The sequence below is a fragment of the Mustela lutreola genome, chromosome 9 (genome assembly GCF_030435805.1).
Source record: "Mustela lutreola isolate mMusLut2 chromosome 9, mMusLut2.pri, whole genome shotgun sequence".
Lineage (NCBI taxonomy): Eukaryota > Metazoa > Chordata > Mammalia > Carnivora > Mustelidae > Mustela > Mustela lutreola.
Window position 1 is genome coordinate 73,202,192 of NC_081298.1, and position 25,710 is coordinate 73,227,901.

Consider the following 25,710-nt stretch of genomic DNA (forward strand, 5'->3'; position numbering starts at 1 on the left):
ATGGCTTGCAAACATTTTTTTTCCCATTTTGTGGGTTGTGTTTTCACTCTCTTGATAATGTCCTTGGATACATAAAGATTTTTAAATTTTGGTGAAGGCCATTTTATCTATCCCTCCTGCCTCTTTTTTTTTTTTTTTTTTTTGCCTGTGCTTTTGGTATCCTCTTTGAGGAATAATTCCAAGTCCAACATCATGAAGATTTTCCCCTATGATTTTTTCTAAAAAAATAAAAGTTTTATAGTTTTAGTTCTTTGGCTTAAATCTTTGATCCATTTTGAGTTAATTTTTGTATATAGTATAAGGTAAGGGTCCAACTACTTTCTTTTGCATGTGGGTACCCAGTGTTCCCAGTGCCATTTGTTGAAAGGACTGCCCTTTTCCTCATTGAATGGGGAATCACGTAAAAATCTTTTGACCATATAATGTGAGGATTTGTTTCTGGGCTCTTTATGCTTTTCTGTTGGTTTGTTATCTGTCTGTATGCCAACACCACACTGTTTTAACTACTCTCTTTTAAGGTTTAATATCAGGATGTTTTAGACTTCCAACTTACATCTTCTTTTTCAACACTGTTTTGGTTATTCAGGGTCCCTTAAGATTTCATATGAATTTTAAGATGGGTATTCTATTTCTACAAAAGAAATAGGGAGGGCACCTGGTTGGCTCAGTTGGTTTAAGCTTCTGCCTTCAGCTCAGGTCATGGGCCTGGGATTGAGTCCCACATTGGCTTCCTTACTCATCGGGGAGCCTGCTTCTTCCTCTGCCCCTGCCCCTGCCCCTGCTTGTGCTCTGTCTGTCTCCTCTTTCTTTCTCTCTCTCTCTCAAATAGATAAATAAAATCTTAAAAAAGAAAGAAATCAGGATTTGGGTTTTGATAGGGATTGTAGTGAATACATAGATGGCTTTGGGTGGCATTAGCAATATTGACTCTTTAAAATTCATGTACACAGAATGTCTTCCCATTTATTCCTTGCTTCTTTAACTTCTTTCAGGAAAGTTTAACAGTTTTCAGTGAGCAACTCTTTGGACTCCTTGGTTATGTTTACTCCTAAGTATTTTATTCTACTTGATGATATGTTAAATGAAGTTATTTTCTTCATTTTTTTCAGGCTGTTAATTATTCATGTATAGAAATGCAGCTGATGGTTGGTATGTTCATTCTTGCCTTTTGCAATTTTGCTGAATTCATTCATTGGTTTTCACATTTTTATGTGTGTGGAATCTTCTGGGTTTTGTATAGGTATGAGATAGTATTATATGCAAATAGATAATGTTACTTCTTCCTTTCCAATTTGGGTGCCATTTATTTATTTATCTAGCTTAGTTGTCCTGGGTAGGACTTATAGTACATTGTCGAAAAGGAGTGACAAGAGTGGTCACTTTGCCTTGTTCATGATCTTAAAGGAAAAACATTTGAGTTTTTTAGCACTGAGTATGCTCTTAGTTGAGGGCTTCTCATAGATGGCCTTTATTATAATGAAGCAGTTTCCTTCTAGTCCTAGTTAGAGTATTTTTAAAAAATTATGAAATGGCATTGAATTTTGTCAAATGCTTTTCTGTATCAATTCAGGTGATTATGTGTACCCCCTTCATTATGTTAATATGTTGTATTACATTGATTGAATTTTCATATGTTGAATCATCCCAGCTTCCCAGGAATAAATCCCACTTGGTCATGATGTGTGATCTTTTTAGTGTGCTGTTGAATTCTGTGTGTATTAGTATTTTGTTTAGGATATTTGAGGATTGGTGTTAATTCTTCTTTAAATGTTTGTTAGAATTCTCCAGTGGGGCCATCTGGTTCTGGGCATTTCTTTGTTGAGAGATTTTAATGACTAATTCTATCTTCTTACAGATCTATTCAGATTTTCTATTCATGATTCATTTTTGGTAAGTTGCGTGTTTTTAGAAATTTGTTTGTTTCATTTAGGTCATCCAATTTGTTGATATACAGTTCATAGTATTCTCTCATAATTATTTTTATGTAAAATCGGTAGTAAAGTTTCATTTCAATTTTAGTTATTTGAGTCTTAATTTTTTCTTAATCAACGTAGCCAAAAGCTTATCAATTTTGCTAATTTTTTTGAAGAACGAACTCTTCATTTTGTTGATTTTCTCTGTTTTTTTTTTTTTTTTCTTCCTATTCTTTACTTTATCTCTGTCCTAATTGTTATTATTTCCTTCCTTATACTAGCTTCGGGCTTTGTTCTTATTTTCTGGTTCCTTACAGTGTAAATTTAAGTTATTAATTTGAAGTCTTTTCTAATGTGAATGTTTATAGCTATAAATCTCATTCTTAGCACTGGTTCTCTGCATCCCATAAGTTTTGTTATGTTGTATTTTCATTTTTATTTGTCTTAAGATACTACCTTTTCATAAAAGATTTTTTTGTTTTTGTTTTCAAGTTTTTATTTAAATTCCAGTTAACATAAAATATAATACTAATTTCAGATGTAGAATTTAAGTAATTCATCACTTACATACAACACACAGTGCTCATCACAGCAAGTGTCCTCAATACCCATCACCCATTTAACCACACCTCCCTGCCCACCTCCCCCTATAGTTAAGAGTCTGTTTTCTGGTTTGCCTCTCTTTTTTCCTACCCCACAACCAATGTTCATCTGTTTGTTTCTTAAATTCCACATATGAGTGAAATCATATAGTATTTGTTTTTCTCCAACTTATTTTGCTTAGCATAATACTCTCTAGTTCCATTCATGTCATTGAATATGGCAAGATGTCATTCTTTTGGATGGCTGTGTAATACCCCATTGTATGTATGTACACACACACACACACACACACACACACAAACACACAGATAGATAAGAAACACCCATTCATCATGTGGTGGACATTTAGGCTTTCTCCATAATTTGGCTATTGTTGATAATTCTGTTATAAACATCAAGGTGCATAAATCAGTATTTTTGTATTCTTTGGGTAAATACCTAGTGATGTAATTGCTGGATTATAGGGTAGTTCTATTTTTACCTTTTCAAGGGATCTCCATGCTGTTTTCCAGTGGCTGCACCAGTTTCCATTCCCATCAACAGTGTAAGAGGTTCCCTGTTTCTCTACATCCTCACCAACACCTGTTGTTTCCTGTGTTGTTGATTTTAGCCAATCTAACAGTTGTGAGGTGATATCTCATTGTAGTTTTGATTTGTATTTTCCTGATGAATGATATTTAGTGTCTTTTCCTATGTCAGCCATCTGTATGTCTTCTTTGGGAAAATGTCCATATCTTCTACCCATTTTTAACTGGATTATTTGGTTTTTGGTATTGAATTTATAAGTTCTTTAAAGATTTTGGGATATTGACCTGTTATCAGATACATCATTTGCAAGTATCTTCTCCTATTCCATGGGTTACCTTTTAGTTTTGTTGATTTTTTCCTTCACTGGACAGAAGATTTTTATTTTTATGAAGTCCCAATATTTATTTTTACTTTTGTTTCCCTTGCCTCAGGAGATGTATCTAATAAGAAATTGATATGGCCGATGCCAAGAGGGTTACTGCCTGTGTTCTCCTCTAGGATGTTGATGGTTTCCTGTCTCACATTTATGTCTTTCATCCATTTTTGATTTATTTTTGTGTATGTAAGTGGTCCAGTTTCATTTTTTTGCATGTTGCTGTACAGTTTTCCCAATGCTGTTTGTTGAAAAGACTGTCTTTTTTCCCATTGGATATTCTTTCCTGCTTTGTTGAAAATTAGTTGACCACCACATTAATAAAAGAAAGGATAAGGGCCATATAATCCTCTCAATATATACCCAAAAAGCATCTGACAAAGAACAATTTTCATTCAGGATAAAAAACCTCAACAAAGAAGGGATAGAGGGAATATTCCTCAACATAATTAAGAGCATATATGAAAAACCCATAATTAATATCATCCTCACTGGGGAAAAACTGAGAACTTTTCCTCTGTTGTCAGGAATAGGACAGGGATGTCTACTCTCACCACTGTTACTTAGCATAGTATTAGAAGTTTTGGCCTCAGCAATCAGACAAAAAGAAAAGGATCCAAATCAACAAGGAAGAAGTCAGTTTTACTCTTCGTGGATGACATGATACTCTATAAAAAACTGAAAAGACTATCAAAAAATTGCTAGTACTGCTATATGAATTCAACAAAGTCGTAGGATACAAAATCAACATGCAGAAATACGTTGAATTTCTTTTTTTTAAAAATTAACATATAATGTATTATTTGCTTCAGAGGTATAGGTCTGTGAATCATCGGTCTTAAACCATTTGCAGCACTCATCATAGCACATACCCTCCCCAATGTCCATAACCCAGCCAGCCTATCCCTCCCCTTTCACCCCCTCACCCTCAATTAGTTTCCTGAGATTAAGAGTCTCTCATGATTTGTCTCCTTCCTGATCCCATCTTGTTTCATTTTTTCCTTCTGTGCCCCCCATGACCCCACACCCTACTCAAATTCCCTCATATCAGAGAGGTCATGTGATAATTGTCTTTCTCTGATTGACTTATTTCACTTAGCACATACCCTCTAGTTCTATCCACATCATTGCAAATGGCAAGATTTCATATTTTTTCGATGGCTGCATAGTATTAAATTGTGTATATATATATATACCACATCTTTATCCATTCATCTGTTGATGGATATCTAGGTTCTTTCCATAGTTTGGCTATTCATTGCTGCTATAAACATTCGGGTGCACGTGCTCCTTCAGATCACTACATTTGTATCTTTAGGGTAAATATCCAGTAGTGCAATTGCTGGCCATAGGGTAGCTATGTTTTCAACTTTTTGAGGAACCTCCATACTGTTTTCCAGAATGGTTGCACCAGCTTGTATTCCCACCAAGGTTCCCCTTGTGTAGGAAGGTTCCCCTTTTCTCCACATCCTCACCAACATCTGTCATTTCCTGACTTGTTAATTTTAGCTGTTCTGACTGGTGTGAGGTGGTGTCTCACTGTCATTTTGATTTGTATTTCCCTGATGCTGAGAGATGTTGAGCACTTTTTCACGTGTCTGTTGGCCATTTGGATGTATTCTTTGCAGAAATGTCTGTTCATGCCTTCTGCCCATTTCTTGATTGGATTATTTGTTCTTTGGGTGTTGGGTTTGATAAGTTCTTTGTAGATTTTGGATACTAGCCCTTTATCTGATATGTCATTTGTGAATATCTCCTCCCATTCTGTCAGTTGTCTTTGGTTTTGTTGACTGTTTCCTGTGCTGTGCAAAAGCTCTTGGTCTTGGTGAAGTCCCAAGCATTCATTTTTGCCCTTGCTTACCTTGCCTTTGGTGATGTTTCTAGGAAGAAGTTGCTGTGGCTGAGGTTGAAGAGGTTACTGCCTGTGTTCTTCTCAAGGGTTTTGATGGATTCTTGTCTCACATTGAGGTCTGTTATCCATTTTGGGTCTATTTTTGTGTGTGGTGTAGGAAATGGTCCAGTTTCATTCTTCTGCATGTGACTGTCCAATTTTCCCAACACCATTTGTTGAAGAGACTGTCTTTTTTCCATTGGACATTCTTTCCTGCTTTGTTGAAGATTAGTTGACCATAGAGTTGAGGGTCCTTTGAAAAAAAATTGATGGTATTTTGATAGGGGGTGCATTAAAGGTATAGATTGCTTTAGATATAGCATAGACATTTTCACAATATTTGTTCTTCTAATCCATGAGCATGGAACGTTTTTCCATTTCTTTGTGTCTTCCTCAGTTCCTCTTTCTCAATTTCTTTAATGAGTACTTTATAGTTTTCTGAGTACAGATTCTTTGCTTCTTTGGTTAGGTTTATTCCTAGGTATCTTATGTTTTTTGGTGCAATTGTAAATGGGATCGACTCCTTAATTTCTCTTTCTTCTGTCTTACTGTTGGTGTATAGCAATGCAACTTATTTCTGTGCATTGATTTTATATCCTTTACTGAATTCCTATATGAGTTCTAGCAGTTTTGGAGAGGAGTCTTTTGGGTTTTCCACATAAAGTTTCATATCATATCTGCAAAGAGTAAGAGTTTGACTTCTTTGCCAATTCAGAAAACTTTTTTCTTTTTGGTGTCTGATTGCTGAGGCTAGGACTTCTAGTACTTTGTTGAATAGCAGTGGTGATAGTGGACATCCCTGCTGTGTTCTTAACCTTAGGGGAAAAGCTCTCAGTTTTTTCCTATTGAGAATGATATTCACTGTGGGTTTTTCATACATGGCTTTGATGATCGTGAGATATGTACCCTCTATGTCTACACTTTGAAGAGTTTTGATCAAGAAAGGATGCTGTACTTTGTCAACTGCTTTTTCAGCATCTATTGAGAGTATCCTATGGTTCTTGTTCTTTCTTTTATTAATGTATCACATTGATTGATTTGCACTTGCTGAACCAAACTTGCAGTCTAGGAATAAATCCCACTTGGTCATGGTGAATAATCCTTTTAATATACTGTTGGATCTTATTAGTAGTTAGTATTTTGGTGAGAATTTTTGCATCTGTGTTCATCAAGGATATTGGTCTGTAATTCTCCTTTTTGATGAGGTCTTTGTCTGGTTTTGGGATCAAAGTAATGCTGGCTTCATGAATTGAGTTTGGAAGTTTTCCTTCCATTTCTATTTTTTGGAACAGTTTCAGGAGAAAGGTGTTAATTCTTCTTTAGATGTTTAGTAGAATTCTCTTGGGAAGCCATCTGGCCCTGGGCTCTTGTTTGTTGGGAGATTTTTGGTGACTGCTTCAATCTCCTTACTGGTTATGGGTCTGTTAAGGTTTTCTATTTCTACCTGGTTCAGTTTTGGTAGTTTATGTTTCTAGGATTGTATCCATTTTTTCCAGATTGTCAAATTTGCTAGTGTATAGTTGCTCATAATATGTTCTTATAATTGTGTTTCTTTGGTGTTGGTTGTGATCTCTCCTATTTCATTCATGATTTTATTAATTTCGATCCTTTCTCTTTTCTTTTTGATAAGTCTGGCCAGGGGTTTATCAATCTTATTAATTCTTTCAAAGAACCAGCTCCTAGTTTTGTTCATGTGTTCTACTGTTCTTTTGCTTTCTATTTCATTGATTTCTGCTCTAATCTTTATTATTTCTCTGCAGGATTTAGGCTTTCTTTGCTGTTCTTTCTCCAGCTCCTTTATGTGTAGGGTTTGGTTGTGTACTGGAGACCTGTCTTGTTTCTTGAGAAAGGCTTGTATTGCTATATACTTTTCTCTCAGGACCGCCTTTGCTGAGTCCCAAAGATTCTGAACAGTTGTGCTTTCATTTTCATTTGTTTTCATAAATTTTTTTGTTCTTCTTTAATTGCCTGCTTGCCCCATTCATTCTTTAGTAGGATGCTCTTTAGCTTCCATGTATTTGAGTTCTTTCCAACTTTCCTCTTGTTGCTCAGTACTAGTTTTGAAGCATTGTGGTCTGAAAATATGCATGGAATGATCCCAATCTTTTGGTACCAGTTGAGATCTGATTGGTGACCCAGGATATGATCTATTCTGAAGAATGTTCCATACGCATTAGAGAAGAATGGGTATTCTGTTGCTTTGGGATGGAATGGTCTAAATATATCTGTGATGTCCATCTGGTCCAGTGTGTCATTTAAAGCCTTTATTTCCTTATTGATATTTTGCTTAGATGATCTATCCATTTCAGTGAGGGGGGTATTAAAGTCCCGTGCTTTTATTGTATTATTGTTGATGTGTCTCTTTCATTGTATTATTAATTGGGTTATATAATTGGCTGCTCCCATGTTGGGGGATTAAATTAGGGGATTAAATTAAATAACTAATAAATTAGATATTTAAAATTGTTAGATTTTGTTGGACAGACCCTTTAAGTATGATAGAGGATCCTTCCTCATATCTTATTATAGTCTTTGGCTTAAAGTCTAATTTATCTGATACAAGGATTGCCACTCTAGCTTTCTTTTGATGTCCATTAGCATGGGAAATTGTTTTCTACCCCTCACTTTAAATCCTGAGTTGTCTTTGAGTCTAAAATGAGTCTCTTACAGACAGCATTTCTATGGGTCTTGCTTTCTGTTTTGTTGTTGTTGTTTGTTTTTTAATCCATTCTGATACCATGTGTCTTCTGATTGGGGCATTTTAGCCCATTTACATTCAGGGTAACTATTCAAAGATATGAATTTGCTGCCATTTTATTGCCTGTAAGGTGACTGTTACTGTATATTGTCTCTGTTCCTTTCAGGTCTGTTACTTTGAGGCTCTCTCTTTGCTTAGAGGACCCCTTTTGATATTTCCTGTAGGGCTGGTGTGGTGTTTGCAAATTCTTTTAATTTTTGTTTGTCCTGGAAGCTTTTTATCTCTCCTTCTATTTTCAATGACAGCCTAGCTGGATATAGTATTCTTGGCTGCATATTTTTCTCATTTGGTGCTTTGAATATATCATGCCAGTCCTTTCTGGTCTGCCAAGTCTCTGTGGATAGAAGTATGTTACAGACCTCTTATACGTTACAAACCTCTTGTTCCAAGCTGCTTTCAGGATTTTCTCTTTGTCACTGAGAATTGTAAGTTTTTCTATTAGATGACGGGGTGTGGACCTATTTTTATTGATTTTGAGGGGGATTCTCTGTGCCTCCTGGATTTTGATGCTTGTCCCCTTTGCCAAATTAGGGGAATTCTCTGCTATAATTTGCTCCAATATACCTTCTTCTCCCCTCTTTATTTTTCTCCTGGGATCCCTGTTATTCTAATATTGTTTCATCTTATGGTATCACTTATCTCTTGAATTCTCCCCTCATGGTCCAGTAGTTGTTTGTTTCTCCTTTTCTGTTTTTCTCAGCTTCTTTATTCTTCATCATTTGGTCTTCTATATCAGTAATTCTCTCTTCTGCCTCATTTATCCCAGCAGTAAGAGCCTCCATTTTTTATTGCATCTCATTAATAGCTTTTTAAAATTTCAACTTGGTTGTATTTTAGTTCTCCAGAAAGGGATTTTATTTCTCCAGAAAGAGATTCTCTAGTATCTTTTTTCAAGCCCAGCTAGATCCTTGATAATTGTCATTTCTGAACTTTAGTTCTGACATATTACTAATGTCCATATTGATTAGGCTCATAGCCATTGGTACTATCTCTTGTTCTTTTTTGGTGGTGAATTTTTCCGCCCTGGCATTTTATCCAGGTAAGAATAGATGAATGAGAGAACAAAATGCTAAAAGGGTAGCAACAACCCCAGAAAAATATACACTAACCAAATCATAAGAGACCCAAAACTGGGGGATGAAGAAAGGAGAAAAAAAAGAAAAAAATATATATATTAGATTGGTGAATAGAACAGAGCCACACACTTGATTTTGGGTGTATTTTGGTCTGCTAGAAGAAACTAACTCCCAAAATTTTTAAGAAAGAAAAACTTAGATTTATATAAAAATAAGAGTAAATATGATGAAGGGATGGACTATGACTATAAAGATGAAAATTTAAAAAGATTCTAAAAAAGGAATTGATTAAGAAGTTGGTTGAAAATAGAAAAAAAAGGGGAAAGGAATGTGATCACGCTGGAGACTAGAACAAAGCCATGTGCTAGATTTAGGGTATATTTTAATCTATTAGAAGAAACTTTATCCCAAAATTTTAAAGAAAGAAAAAACTATATGTACACAAAAAATAAGTTAAATACAATGAGGGGATAAAATATGACTATAACAATGAAAATTTTAAAAGATTTTAAAGCATTGATAAATAGTTAAAAAAAATTAAAAGGAAAGAGGAAAAATAAAAATAAAATAAGAAGTAAATAAAATTTATAAAATTTAACTTTGAAAGACTAAAGTATTGTGGGAAAAAAGCCATGAATTCTATGCGTTGCTTTCCCCTACCTCTGAAATTCTGTAGTTCTCATTGATTGGTGAACTTCGTCTTAGCAGGATGTTCTTGCTGATCTTCTGGGGGAGGGGTCTGTTGCAGTGATTCTCAAATGTCTTTGCCCAAGGTGGAATTGCACTGCCCTTGCCAGGGGTCAGGCTAAGTAATCTGCTCGGGTTTGCTCTCAGGAGCTTTTGTTCCCTGAATGCTTCCTGTACAGCTTTGGAGGCTGGGAATGAAAATGACAGCCTCCCAGTTTCAGGCCCAGAGGAGCTGAGACGTTGGGCCCCACTCCTCAGTGCACCCTCAGAGAAAAGCAGTCAATCACTCCCATCTCCCTGGACCCTGGCTGCACTCCGTTCTTTCCCAGCCTGTGACTGAGCGTTTCTATCTCTAGTGCATGACCCCATTTGGAGTCTCCAAACCCAGCAGATTCCTGCTGTGCACTCCTGCACCACTCCTCCCAGAGGAGGAAGGTGAGTCTACCCGGATCTGTTGCTTGTTGGGTCCCTGCTCGAAGAGCTGTGATCTGTCTCTCGGATCATGGTTTTAGGTAACCCCAAGCTGAGAGCCACTCCTTGGTTCTGTCTCTGTAGCTGGCCTCCCCATTCTGATACCTGGGAGCTCTCACACTCAGACACCCCTGGTCTTTTTGTGACCCTGTGGGTCTTGAGACCACACTGTCCCCACAAGGGATCCACACTCTGCTTAGCCTCTGGAGTGATGTCTTTCAGTGGAGCAGACCTCTGAAAATTCTAATTTTGTGCTCTGCTGCTCTACCACTTGCCAGGAGCCGGCCCCTCCCCCCGTGGTCTCTCTTTCTGTATATTGCTTTGGATTCACTTCTGTGCACATCCTGCCTTCCAGAGAGTGATCGATTTTCTGTTCCTAGAATTGCTGCTCTTCTTCTCTTTGATCTCCTGTTGAGTTTGTAGGTGTTCAGAATAGTTTGATAACTATCTAGCTGATCTCCTGGGACCTGATGATATCTAGCTCTCGTACTCCTTTGCCATCTTGCTCCTCCCTCCTCTGTTGCATTTCTATACACTAGTAATGAAGAGGCAGAAAGAGAAATCAATTCTGTTTACAATTGCACCAAAAAAGGTAAGATACTTAGGAATAGACCTAAACAAAGAAGTTCTGAAAACTATAAAAACACTTCTAAAAGAAATTGAAGATGACACAAAGAAATGGAAACACATTCCAAGTAATGAGTTGGAAGAACAAATATTGTTAAAATGTATATACTACCCAAAGCAATCTACACATTTAATGTAATCCCTATCATAATACCAACTGCATTTTTTATAGAGCTAGAACAAGCCATCCTATAGATCTATGGAAAAGAATAGAAAACCTAGAAATAAACCCACAACTATATGATTGATTTATTTTTTATTTCTTTTTTATTTCTTCTTTGACCCATTGATTTTTTGAGTCTATAGTTTAATTTCCATATCTTGTGTGTTTTCTTTCTATTATGATCAGAAAAGATAATTTATGTGATTTCAGTCTTTTTATTAAGATTTGTTTTGTGGCCTAAAATGTCTTTCCTAGAGAATGTTCTCTGTGTTTTTGAGAATGAGAATAATGGATATCCTGCTATTGTTGGGTGGCATGTTTTATATGTCTTTTAGGTCCAATTGGCCTATAATATTCAGATTCTTTATTTCTTTATTGCTATTTTGTCTGGTTCTATTCATTATTGGAAGTGGGGTATTGAAGTTTTATACTAGTATCATAAAGGTATCTATTTCTCAAATTCTGTCACTGTTACATGTATTTAGGAGCTATAATGTTTGGTGCTGATATGTTTATAATTGTCAAATCTTCTGGGTGAATTGATTCTTTTTCGATTGTATGATGTTTTTCTTTGTTTCTTCTGATAGCGTTTGGCTTAAAGTCTATTTTGTCTGATAGTAGCATATCCCAGTTCTTTTGGTTGGTATTTGCATGAAGTATCTTTTTCCATGCTTTTACTTTCAACCTATGTGTGTCCTTAGCTCTAACGTGAGTTTCTTGTAGACAGCATATCTAATGATCCTGTTTTTTATCCATTCTGCCAATGTGTGTCTATTGATGAGGAGCTTAATCCATTTACATTTAAAGTAATAACTGATAGAGTAGGACTTTTGCCATTTTGTTACTTGTTTTCTCTGTCTTTTAGCTTTTTTGTGCCACAATTCCTCCCTTACTGCCTTCCTTTGTGTTTAGTTGATTTTCTTGTAGTGACACATTTTGATTCCCTTTTCATATCCATTTGTGTATATTCTATAGATATTTTCTTCTTGGTTACCATGGGGATTACTTGTGGTATCTTAAAGTTATTATGGTCTTGAAGTGATACCAACCCAACTTCAGTCTCTTATAAAAATTCTGCTCCTCTTCAGCTCTGCCTTCTCTCACTTTGTTAATGATATCCCAAATTACATCTTTATATATTGTGTTCCCTTAACACAGATCTATAATAATAAATGCTTTTATGCTTTTGTCTTTTAAATCTTGTTCAGGATTAAGTAGAATTACAAACAAAATTATAATACTGGTTTTTGTATTTTTTGTATTTTGCATTTCTTTATGTATTTTTACCAGAAAACTTTTTATTTTTGTATGGTTTTGAGTTATTTTCTGGTTTCCTTTCATTTTAATTTAAAGGGTTCCCTTTAGGGAGCCTTGTGGGGCAGGTACAGTGGTAATAAACTCCTTCAGCCTTTATCTCAGAATCTTTTAATTTTTCACGCATTTTTACAGGACAGTTTTGCCAGATATAGAATTCCCAGTTGACATTCTTTTCTTTCAGAACTTTAAATATATATCATCCCACAGCCTTCTGGCCTTCAAAGTTTCTGCTGAGAAATCTGCATGTTACCTTATTGAGGATCTCTTGTATGTGATGAGTTTCTTTTCCGTTGCTGATTTAATTACTGCTGTTTTTATTTTTATTTTTTAAGATTTTAAAATTTTTTATTATTATTTGTTTTGCTGCAATGACCATTTATTGAATGCTTCTGTAAAGTAGGCACTGTGCTAGATATTCACATAGACACAGAACACTCAAAACTGTATGAACTAGGTTTGATTTAAATAGATCACCACCCCAGGGTGCCTGGGTGGCTCAGCAGGTTAAAGCGTCGGGCTTCGGCTCAGGTCATGATCCCAGAGTCCTGGGATCGAGCCCCACATTGGGTTCTCTGCTCAGCAGGGAGCCTTCTTCCCTTCCTCTCTCTCTCTCTCTCTTTCTCTCTCTCTCTCTGCCTGCCTCTCTGCCTATTTGTGATCTCTGTCAAATAAAAATAAATAAATAAATAAATCGATCACCACCCCAACCTCTCCTCTACATATTTACTTTTGGAACAGTCTTGTGCTTCTTCTTAAGGAGCGTTCTTGCAACTTGTGCCTGGAGTCACAGGGAAGTGAAGGATATTCCCTTGTTGGTTTCATGCTGTTAGCTCTAAGACACCTCTTCTCATATATAACCTGGAAATCACACCCCTAACTCAAGCTAGTCTGTCTTTATAGATTTTGTGGGGAAAAAAGTACACTAATTTCCACACTCACCTGATCCTGTTTTCTTTATCACACTTCCCTGCATTTCCTAGTTTCAATTAGAACTGAAAGCAATGCACCACAATCACATGAGCATAGCTTCTCAGAGTGCTTCCCTCTCCACAGAGGAGGCAGCCCTCATCTCTCCAAGGAGGTGAAGAGCTCATTAGACTTCTTCCCACTTAGTAGATGTGCAGACTCTTAAAAACTGGGCAATTTTTTTGTTATGTTGAGCACTGGGTATTATGAGTAAGTGATGAATCACTAATTTCTACTCCTGAAACAAATAGTACACTAAATGCTGAGTAGAATTTAAATAAAAACTTTAAAAACGCACAAAACTTAAGTTCAATGGGGCAACTTTTGGAAACTTCTCTAAAATTTGAAGTAAAATTTTAAGTTAATTAGTGCTGTTTAAAATTTCAATTTCTAATCATTTATCGCTACTACAAAATTATTTTTTATTTTTAAATTTATTATTTATTTATTTTTATTTATTTATTTATTTGACAGACAGAGATCACAAGTAGGCAGAGAGTCAGGCAGAGAGAAGAGGAAGCAGTCTCCCTGCTGAGCAGAGAGCCTGATGTGGGGCTTGATCCCAGGATCCTGGGATCATGACCTGAGCCAAAGGCAGAGGCTTTAACCCCCTGAGCCACCCAGGAGCCCCCAAAATTAATTTTTTAAACTAATTTATTTCAGTCTGAATGTTGGTGTGTTCCTCTTCCCCTCAATTTATTGCTGAAATCCTAACCCCCAAAGATGGTGGTGTTAGGAGGTTGGGTCTTTTGGCATGATTAGGTCAGAGTGGAGCCCTTACAAATGGGACAAATTACCCTACGAAAGAGACCCTATACAGAACTCTCTAGCCTCTCTGCCATGTGAAGACACAGTGAGAAGACACTGCCTGTGAACTAGAAAGTGGGTTCTCACCAGATACTGAATCTATTTGTAACTTGATCTTGAACTTCCCAGCCTCTAAAACTGTGAGATATTAATTTCCATTGTTTATAAGCTACCTAGCCTATGGCATGTTGTTATAGCAGCTCAAATGGCAGAAGACAATTTCCTTATCCTTTTAGTATCTTCAGAATCTATGGCAAAACCACTTCTTTAATCCCTGATAGTGTTTATTTGTTTTTTCTTTCTCTTTCTCTTTCCTTGTCAGTCTGGCTAAAAGCTTATCAATTTTATTGATCTTTTTAAAGAATGAACTTTTGGTCTAACTTTCTCAATATTTTTCTATTCTCAATTTTATTTATTTCTCTTTTTATGTTTTCTTTCTTGCCAGGAGCTTAATTCAGTCTTTTTACTTTCTTATGGTAGAATTTTAGGCCATTGATTTGAAACTTGATTCTTTTTTAATATAATCATGTAATGCTGTAATTTCCCTCTAGGCACTGCTTTAGCTACATTTCACAAGTTTTGAAGTGTTATGTTTTTGTTTATATTCAATTAAAATTATGTTCTGCTTTCCCTCGTGACTTAACTCTTTGATCCATGGGTATTTAGAAATGTGATAATTTTTAAATATTAGAAGATTTTCCAGATCTTTCTGTTACTGATTTCAGGTTTAATTCCTTTGCACTTAGAGAACATTGTGTGTGTTAAATTTGTCAGGATTTATTTTAGCAGAATACGATCCATTTTGGTGAACATTATGTGTGCTCTTTAAAAAAGTGTGCCTTTTTGCTATTTTGGGATGGAGTATTCTATAAATGTCAATTAGGATAAATTGTTCGATTGTGTTTTTCATGTCTTTTATATCCTTACAAAATTTCAGTTTATTTTTCTATTGTTCACTGCAAGAGGAAAGTTGAATCTCCAACTATAATTATAGATTTGTCTGTTTATCTTTTCATTTCTGTCAGTTTTGATTTCGTTTTGTTCTTTTGTGCTTGGCTTATTTCAGCTAGTATAATCCTTTGTTTTTTATTTATCTATTGAGCATGATTTCACTTTACTTTCTACTTCATTGAATTATTGTTTAAAATAAAATGAAAGAGTTAAAATCTAACAAGTACTGTATAAATTTAAGGTGGTATATATAAAAGCCAGCAGTTACTACCTGGAACTAGTAAACTCATTTGTTGTCTGTGTATGAATGTGAGTGGATTTACTTTATTTATGATTTAAACCTTACCTCCATGTTGCATAGAAATACTGAAATTGTTCTAAAGTAAAAAATTAGGGAACTTACATAGGAAAGAAAATAAATATAGAAAATAAATATATTTTAAGATTATTGTGAAATGTTTAACTAATTTTATATTTTGTGTGATAAAATGTTTTATACACCTTTTTGACTTGAAAAACTTTACTGCATTTTTTTCTCTTTCTAGGATTCTAATTCTCAGATGGATTTAAGCATTCAGGTCACTGATGATGATATTAATGAAATAATTCAAATAGATGGAACCGGTGATACATCTTCCAATGACGAAATAGGAATTACAAGAGAAGTAGATGAAAATGAATTTCTAAGGATTATTGATGCAGGAGACCTGAAGGTACTTGAAGAAGAAGTTGACAGTATATCAAATGAAGCTTCAACTGCCAACAGTAGTGATAATGAAGATCCTCAAACAGACATTGTAGAAGAGGTGAGAATCACTTTTGAGCTGAAACTTTTTTTTAAATTAAATTTACAGCATTTGTAATTTAGTATAATTTAAATACACTTTATTCTTTAATATATTTTAATCAAGAGGAATCACAATTAAGATTAACCCTGTCTTTAGTCTTTTAAAATGAGAATTATTGGTACCCTACTATTTAAACTTTTTATCTTAAACTGTAATTCAGACTAATATTAAGTATTTGGGAATTGGCTACTATATTTGTTGGTCTTAACTGGAGACAGTGGAAGGTTTAGAGGACAGGAGTGGAGGTACAGAAGGCAGCCAGGTTAGAAGCATATAGTTGCTGCTCTGATTCTAATAAATGCAGTAAGTTTTTGTAGAATGTGGTAAGTAGTACTAACTATCATTTATGGTGGCCTTAGGGATATGCCAGATATCCCACTAAGTCTTACCTGCTTTTTTGTTATTTAACATTGCCACAGCCTTATGGGTCTTATTACTGCCCTCATTTAACAGATGAGAAAACTGAGATATCAAGAGTTTTAGTACGTTGACGAAGGTCACTCTTATAGTTACCAAGTATCCAAGCTGGGATTCAAACTCAGGCTATTTGACTTTTTAAGTACGATACTATTCTCTTTCCAAGTAACTTCCTCCCTCCCTTCCTCCCTTCCTCCTTCCATTTGTTCCTTCTTTCCTTCCCTCTTTCTTTCTTTCTTTCTTTCTTTCTTTCTTTCTCTCTCTCTCTCTCTCTCTCTCTCTCTCCCCCTCCCTCTCTCCCTTCCTTCATTCCTTCCCAAGATTTTATTTATTTCTTTGAGAGAGAGAGAGTATGGAGACAGGGGAGAGCACAAGCAGGGAGGAGAGGGAGAAGTGGGTTCCTTGTGAGCAGGGAGCCTGATGCGGGGCCTGATCCCAGGACCCTGAGATCATGACCTGAGCCGAAGGCAGATGCTTAACTGACTGAGCCACCCAGGCACCCCAACAAGTGCCTTTATTTCTATATGTATCTCTGTCTTTAAAAAATTCACAGCATCATGAAATTCCTTACTGTGACCATCTTTCATCTTTAGGACCCCTTAAATTCTGGAGATGACGTTAGTGAGCAGGATGTGCCAGACCTGTTTGACACGGATAATGTAATCGTCTGCCAGTATGACAAGGTGCTGTATTCACCTTTTGAACTGTGGGTTTATTAATTGCATTTATGGTAGGAAGGTATGTAAAATGATGGACAATATGATGGTAAATTACAATCCATAGTGAATCCTGAAAAAGCTAGTTAATTATATATATTTTGTGTCTTAACATTGTGCTGTGTGGTCTCAGGGATACAAAAAAAGTGATAATTCTTACTTAAGGAGGTGACAATCTTATTGAAACAAGATGTTTCTATATGTAATGAAAGAATGGCATACAATAAGATGGTAGGTAAATCAGAAGCTAAAATCTGTGACAGGCAAATCAAATGCTAAAGTACATGGCATATAAATCAAATGCTAAAATACATGGCATATAAATCAAATAGTAAGATGAGTGGTATAGGCAGTAAGTCCAAAAAGTAGCTAGGAAATATAAGAAATCATTTGTAGTTGGAGTTCTCCACAAATCCTTCATGAGTGATGTGGAGCTTTGAAATAGGTCTTAAATGATTTGTAAGATATAGATAAGTGTGGAGAGTAGACATTCTGAGTAGAACAGCTTAGTACAAGTAGAACAGTGAAATGAATGCATGTAGAATATACAAGGGGGCAGTGAAGAGACAGCTCTGCCTTACATGTTCTTTTGGATTTATCAGGAAATGAGGTGGGGTTTGGGACAGAGTTGGCAGCAGATTGGAAAATCCAGAAGTCTGGTACGAGAAATTCAAACTTGATTTGATGGACGTTGGCGTTCTGAAAATGTTACTAAGAAAATTATAACTGGGCTTAAAACTGGCTGTAGTTGCTGATTAGGCAGAGGTAAATGGTTAGAACAGGGATAGTGCATTCATGAAGTAACCAGAGCCTGGACGAGGGGTGGCAATGTAGAACATGAAAGAATCAGTGATGGAAGAATCAACGGGACTTGATTATTTGGACATTAGAGAATGATCAACAAAGAGAGTCGAGGGGCACTTAGGTGTCCAACTCTTGATCTCAGCTCAGGTCAAGAGTTTAAGATCTCAGGGTCATGAGTTCAAGCCCTGCATTGGGCTGAGCCCACTTAAACAAAAAAATAGTTGAAGGTGTGTCAGTTTTCAAATCTAGAGATTAAGTTAAAAGCAATTCAGTTTTGACAACTAACAGAGAATACTGCTTTTTCTTCTTTTTAAATACTATATCTGTGATGATGTGGTAGAATAGTCAGCTTTTGTCTTTAATTCCTGTATATTTACTTCTTTATTTTTAGCAGCTTTGAGGTGTAATTCAAATACAATACAACTCACGTTTAAAGTATACAATTCAGCGGTTTTGTATATTCATAAGTATGAATATACAAATGCAGCCATTAACATAGTCCATTTTAAGAACATTTAATCACCTCAAAAAGAAACACATTTCCCTTTAGTTTTCACTCCCATATCTCCCCATTTCCTCCCATCCTCACCCCAGGCCTAAGAAACCACGAATTTACTTTTTGTCTCTTTAGATTTCTCTATTCTGGAGTTCCATATGTAAGGGATCATATAATAAATGTGTGTGTGTGTGTGTGTGTGTGTGTGTGTGTGTATGTGTGCCTGCCTGCTTTTACTTTACAGTATTTCAAGATGTATCCATGTCATAGCATATAACAGTTCTTCATTCTTTTTTATGGCTGAATACTAGTCCATTGAATACCACATTTTATTTATCCAATCATCTGTTGATGGACATTTGGGTCATTGCAAGTTATTGAAAAGAATGATGCTTTAAACATTTATTTACAGGTTTTTGTGTGAACATATATTCTCATTTCTCTTGGTATATATAAAGGAGTGAAATTTCAGGGTTATACGGCAATAGTTTGAGGAAGTACCAGACTGTTCACCAAAGTGGCTTTACCATTTTCCATTTCTACCAGCAGTGTATGAGGGTTTAGATTGCTCCAAGTTTTCACTAACACTTGTTATCTGATTTTTTGAATCTAGCCATTCCAGTTGGTATGGGTATCCCATTGTGATTTTGGTTTGCATTTTCCCGATGACTAATGTATATTTACATCATTGTCTTTTTTTCCCAGTAACAATTCTAATATACTTGAGAGAAACAGAGGATGGTGTTTTGAATTGCTATAAAAAGAAATCTGTTTCTCTAAAAATAAGATCGTTTTCTCTCCTATAACATTTTATATAGATAGAAAATGGCAATTTAGATTCTGGTAAACACATAAGCATAAGAAGGTAATAGAGAAGAGACCATTCTTGGTTCGAAACTTATTTTAGTTTCATATAAACAGTATATTGCCTTCTATGAAGAAGACACTATAAGGCACTAAATTATGTATGCATCCCATAGAGTCACAGAGGATATTCTAGACCATTATGGATATAGTATCCTTTGTTGTATTGCGTTGTGGGAAATAGCTTATAATTAATTACATAGTGCTTTGTATTTTTCAAAGTGTGTTTTCATACATTGTCTTTGCTTCTTACAGGGGGTAGAAGGAGTGATATTAGGTGTATAGTGTTGACAAATCTAGTTGTCTGAGTTCTCTCTAATTGATGAATATTTTAAAAACAGTACTAAACATTTTAAACCAAGGCAGTGGGGAGCCACTGAATTGTTCTTAAAAGGGACTGATGAACTTAGAAATAGCTAGCAAAGAAAATGTATCTATAAGGTCAAAGTGGGATGCAAGAGACCACTGCCAGCAGTAGATTTTTATGAGGGAATAATTTCCCAGTTCTTTGAAATGAGCATCAGTTGGCTCATTTAAGATCGCACTTAATATAGCGAATCTCAAGTAAGTTTTGAAGTTTTCAGTAGTATTTTAAGAGTTTTACTAGTCAGTGTGTTTTGAAGGCCAGTATCATCAGTTTGCCTGGGAGAGCATTACAAATGTAGACTTTTGGATCTTACCCCAGAGTACGGAATCTGAATGTGCATTTTAACAAGACCCTGGGGTGATTTGCATGCTTATTAAACTTTGAGTAGTGTTGTTTTTGTTTTACTTTTGTTGTTGTCTTGTTGGCTTTTTTTAGTATATTTAATCTGGCTTTGATTACCGTATGGAATTTACCTTTGAAATTTATAAGTTAACAATTGGGGAAAAACTGAAAATATTGAGATGTGCCATGAAAAAAGGTTAAATGAAGTCATTGGTCACCATGCTGACTGCAGAATTAAAGGATATAATCATGTTATAGAATGTCTTAGAGAATTTCTAAAATTAATATAAAGGTTATATATAGGGAATAATAATAATAAATAAAATAATAAAATAATAAATATAAAACATAAAATATATAAATAAAATAACAAATAAATATAATAATAAGTAATAAATATAAATAAATATAAACAAACATAATAATAAATAAAAATAAAATAATGATATAGGGAAGATTGATGGTGAAATGCAACCTTTTACTGTAGATGGGAGTGTTTTATACCATAATTGGACACTATAGTGCAGTGTAAAACTATTTGAATATGTTGCATCTTCATGTAACAAGTTAGCAAACTTTAGCTTATTTATAGTTGGCTTTGTCTGGTAGATGATGGTACAATGAGTAATTGGTATGTGTGTAACAGTATCTTTCCCTTTATAAATATATACTTTGTTTTATAAATAGATACTGCATTCATGTCTGATAAAAATTCAAAACACTATAAAACGTACACCATGAAAAGTCTGATTCTTGCTCCTTCACCATTTGTGCTTCCTACTAGTAGCTCCCTGTCTCTTCCTTGAGTGTAAAAATGTAACCCATTATAATAGTTTCTTAATGTATTTACAGGGTCTTTTTACTCAAGTAGAAACCTAAAAAGTAGCATAGTCAACACTGTATTCTGCACCTTGTCTTTTAAGACAACATATCTTGGATATCTTTGTCCTAATATTTTTATAGCTGTGTAATTTTCCATTGCAGAATTATTTCTGATGAATCTTTGAGTTATTTTTCGGTCATTTGCTATTGAATGACCACATCCGTAAGGTATTTCATAAGTGTGCAGTATATCCATTAAAAAAAAAAAAATACCCAGTAGGACCGCTGGTTGGCTCAGTCAGTAGAGCCTGCCTCTCTTGATCTCAGTGTTACTGTAAATTCAAACCCCATGTTGGGTGTGGAGATAACCTAAAAACAAAATCTTTAAGAAAAAAAATCCTCAGAAGTGAGATTACTGGGTATTGCTCTCCTAGACTATATTCCAGTATATACTCCCATTACAATATCTGAGAGTGCTGCTTTTCTTACAATCTTGCCAATGGAGTGCAATAAAATATTCGAATCTCTGCTATTATAAAAAGTGGAAAATGATGTCTTGGTGAAATTTTTAAACTTTTCATGTGTTTAAGGACTATTTCTATTTTTATGTGAACTCCTTGTTCATATTATTTGTCTTTTTTTAAAAATTGGGTTATTGTTGTGTTTATTGATTTCTAAGAGCTCTATATTGTTTGGGTGGAGATTAGCCCTTATATACAGAAATAGTTTTCCTCAGTTGTTTGCTCCCAGTGCTTTTTCTTTCTTTGATGCAGATGTTATATTTGTCAACATTAATTTTTATGGCTTCTGATTTTGAGTCATGAATAGAAAGCTCTTTCTTAAGATTTTAAAGGGGATTCGTCATGTGTTCTTGTAGTATTTCTTTGGCTTCTTTCATTTTTCTTTTCCAGGCGGTTACCCAATTTTCCTAACATCACTTATTGAAAAGTCTATTTTGTCCATGCTAATAAGAGAATGATTCTTTTTTAAAAAAAAATATTTATTTTTTACTTATTTGGCAGAGAGAAAGATCACAAATGGGCAGAGAGGCAGGCAGAGAGAGAGAGAGGCAGAAGCAGGCTTCCTGCCAAGCAGAAAGCCCAATGCGGGGCTCGATCCCAGGACCCTGAGATCATGACCTGAGCTGAAGGCAGAGGCTTAACCCACTGAGCCACCCAGGCGCCCCAAGAATGATTCTTTTATCACCTACTACATTTCCCTCTATATTGGTCTATTCGATTTTCTTTTTTGTCCCATTGGTTTGTCCATTGACCTATACTAAATTGATATATTTTAATCTTAATCTGGTAGAGTTAGTACTTCTTCATGAAGCCAAGTGAGGAAAATATCTCAAAGAGGAGAGAGTGTTGAAGGGTGCCATAGATCAGGTATTTAAAAATTTACTGCTAGCTATTTTATCTTTTGTTGCCGTGGTTAAAGGGCTTTTTCATTGTATCTTTTAACCAGTGCTTATTATATATATGAAGAGTATGAATTTGTGCTTATTAATTTTGTAGCAATGCTGAATTATTTTTGGTAATATTTTTAAAAGATTTATTTATTTGAGAGAGAACACGAGTGCTTACAAGTGTGGGAAGGGCAGAGAGAATCTCAAGCAGACCTCATGTTGAGTGTGGGGTTGCAGGTGGGCTCGAACCCACAACTCTTGAGATCACAACCTGAGCCAAAATCAAGAGCTGGACGTTCAACTGACTGAGCCACCCAGGTGTCCCTTTATTTAGTAATTTTTTACTTGATTCTCTTAGAGTTTTCCAATCTGCAGTCATTGCATCTGTAAATATTTATCCTTTCCGACTTCTATACCTCCACTTCTTTCTTTTTCTTTACTTGCATTATCCAGTGCAAGTTGTACTTTCCTCTTATCTAATTGTATTAGTTAGGATCTCTAGAATAAAAACTTGAATAAGCCTTGTCTATGTCTTGATTTTAGTGGGAATACTTTTAGGGTTCCCCACTAACCTCTAAGACAGCTTTTAAGCTGAGGTAGAAGTGTGTGTGTGTGTGTGTGTGTGTGTGTGTGTGTGTATGTGTGTAATGCAGTCTTTGATTCTTATTGAGTTAAACAAAGGTCTTAGATTCTTTATTTAATGCTTTCTCAACATCATTGGAGATCATTATATGGTTTATCTCCATAGCTCTAGTAATACAGTTTTTATATTAATAAATTCCTAATACTGAACCATTGTTGCATTTTTAGAATAAATGTACTATTTATGCACTATTTCTAGAATAAAGTTAACTAGGATTATTTGCTGCTGTTACTGTTGTTCTCCTCCTAGTTATGGTCAGATTTTTTTTTTTTTTTTTTAGATTTTATTTATTTATTTGACAGAGAGATTAAGAGAGCACAAGCAGGCAGAGCAGCAGAGGGAGAGAGAGAAGCAGGCTCTCCACTGAGCAAGGAGTCCGATGTGGGGCTCAATCCCAGGACCCTGGGATCATGACCCAAGCTGAAGGCAGTCGCCTAACCAACTGAGCCACCCAGGGGATCCCAGTGGTCAGATTTTATCATCTATGCTGAGTTTAGGATTCTGAATATCCTCAATGACTTTTTAAAAAATATGTATGTATATGTGTATTTTCTTCAGGGACTTTTAAAGATATGTCCAAGTGTAAATTTAGGAGTCAAACTTAGAAGAAATTTTCCATTATTAGGACTTCTTTCCCCCTATACAAATAGGGGTTTATCATTTGTATTTTCTTATGCTTTACAAAATGTATATGAATATTGGTCACAGGTTTTCCTTCTTTGGTTTGACTGTTTGCAATAAACATCTGGGTTTAATTTTTACCCTTGATTTCAGATCATACATATCTAAGGTTTTTAAATAGTCACTTGTGGTTTACCCAGAGGTAATAATGATTTTATGATTTCTTACCTCTTGGAGTAGTAGGATTTTTCTAGTTTTTATTTTGTCTGTATTTAGACTGACTTATTAAGTCCAAGGAACTGCCAGTAGAATCTTGTAGATTATAAACTGTATCTTCTGACCTTGCTCAGTACTTTACTGTAAATTTCTCATTCAAAATGAAATTCCACTTTTTTTCATGCCTGATAATATTAACTACATCCTCTCTGTTTATTCTGTTGTAGACATACTGAACCCTTTGCTGTTTTTGAACAGGTATCCCCCCTCCTCAGGACTTTGGTGCTTCTGTTCCCTTTGCCTGGAATGTTCTCTGTGGTTAATATCTTCCTAGCTTTATCCTTTACCTTCTTTAAGTCTTTGCTCAAATGTTATCTCATAAGTCAAGCTCACACTGACTTTCTTATTTAAAATTATAACCCACCTCTGTATTTGTGATCTTGCTTTTCCGGCTCTAGTTTTCATAGCACTTAGGACCTTTTAGTAGTCCTTATAATTAGGTTATATTTATTAGATTTCTATTCCCTCCATCCTTAACTAAAATATAAACTATTCAAAGTCAGGAATTTTTCCGGGTTTTAAAAAGTTAAAAAAAAATATATATATATGACATATATATATTCTAAAATGATATATCTACAGTGCTTAAAATAATACCTGACATACAAGAACTCAAATATTTGCTGGATGAATGAATAAACTATGTTGAGGAGGTCTTATTTTAATTTTAATTTAATTTTATTTTATTTTTATTGAGATTTTTTAAAGTATTGTGAAGTAGAAGGAAAAGGAGTCAAAGTGAGACTTTTGAGGGTTCAGCCTGAACACTCTGTGCTAATAAAGAGGTATATTGGAAGAAAGTGTAGGTATAGTATGTGAGGAGGTCTTATTTTTAAAGAACTCCCATTTAGGGTCAGAATAATCCCGTGTGATGTGCAAAGAATTATAAATGATCCTTTAACTTATAAAATTAATTAATTTAGACTATTTTTCTCCCTCCAGATTCATCGAAGCAAGAACAAATGGAAATTCTATTTGAAAGATGGTGTTATGTGTTTTGGAGGGAGAGATTATGTATTTGCCAAAGCCATTGGTGATGCAGAGTGGTAAAACTTAAGAGCTCGATACACCATAAACATCAGTGGGACTATATCACATATTGTGAAACCTATTTTTATTTTTTATATAGCCCAGTATAGAGCTGCTCAAATTTTTTAGTTCCCTGTGTGGAGTTTAATAAAACTATAATTCAGATGCAGATACAAATACACAATTTTATATTTCTTTCATTTGTTGTTTTAATGGGGTTTCTTTAAAAAAAAAAACCCTCATTATGTATAGCATTACGAAGCATAAATGAATCAGATGTAATGGAGCATGAAGAAATGTCACATTTCTTTCATCTTGAAGTAAAATTTAAATCAGACTCCAATTCCCTTTCATGATAAAGTTGGTATCAGTTATTAGATTGGGTCTGGTGTCCTCCCATCTCTCCCCAAACCATGTTGCAACAGACCCTAGAAAGTTTTGTGATTAGAAGGATATTTAAGAAAGCTTCTCTAGGTCTTCAGTCTACACTGATAACTAATGATATGCTGACTGTGCAAGCCCAAGTGGTCCCTTGGAAGCAGATGTCTGTTGAAACTGTACTATACTTGAATATGGAAATCTGTGCTGAGCCCAGGATCCCTGGAGCTAAGGATCAGCCTCTTTAGGCTTAGCACCTGACTGGGCCATTCTTCTTCATATTCTGCTATTTTCCTGAGAATTGTGAGGAAGTGGTTATGTTTCCATTCTGTTTCTTGAAACAGACTTCCTTCTTCTTAGTCATGGTGGGTTTTTTCTCCATCTGTAGTTTTTTCCTGTTTTTCTTAACAGTGGAAAATCCCTTTGCAGACTCCTTTTCCCTGAAAGACACCATCTCTTTTCCTTTGCCCCCACAGGGAATTCCCTCACTGAATTTGGGTTTTCTGAAGCAAAAGTTAAGAAGAGATATTCTTTTCAGGAACCTTCTG

General features: G+C 35.2%; 1 protein-coding gene across 1 annotated transcript in view; it reads left to right on the top strand.

The window, feature by feature from the left end:
* The window catches only part of GTF2A1L (general transcription factor IIA subunit 1 like), a 48,497-nt gene extending 23,513 nt beyond the window's left edge, over positions 1-24,984 (top strand). The window contains exons 7-9 of the mRNA XM_059134758.1: positions 15,677-15,937; positions 16,990-17,079; positions 24,698-24,984. Coding sequence (XP_058990741.1) covers positions 15,677-15,937; positions 16,990-17,079; positions 24,698-24,805 — 459 coding nt within the window. The 3' untranslated portion in view covers positions 24,806-24,984. The remainder of the gene's footprint in view (positions 1-15,676; positions 15,938-16,989; positions 17,080-24,697) is intronic.
* The last annotated feature ends 726 nt before the right edge of the window (positions 24,985-25,710 follow it).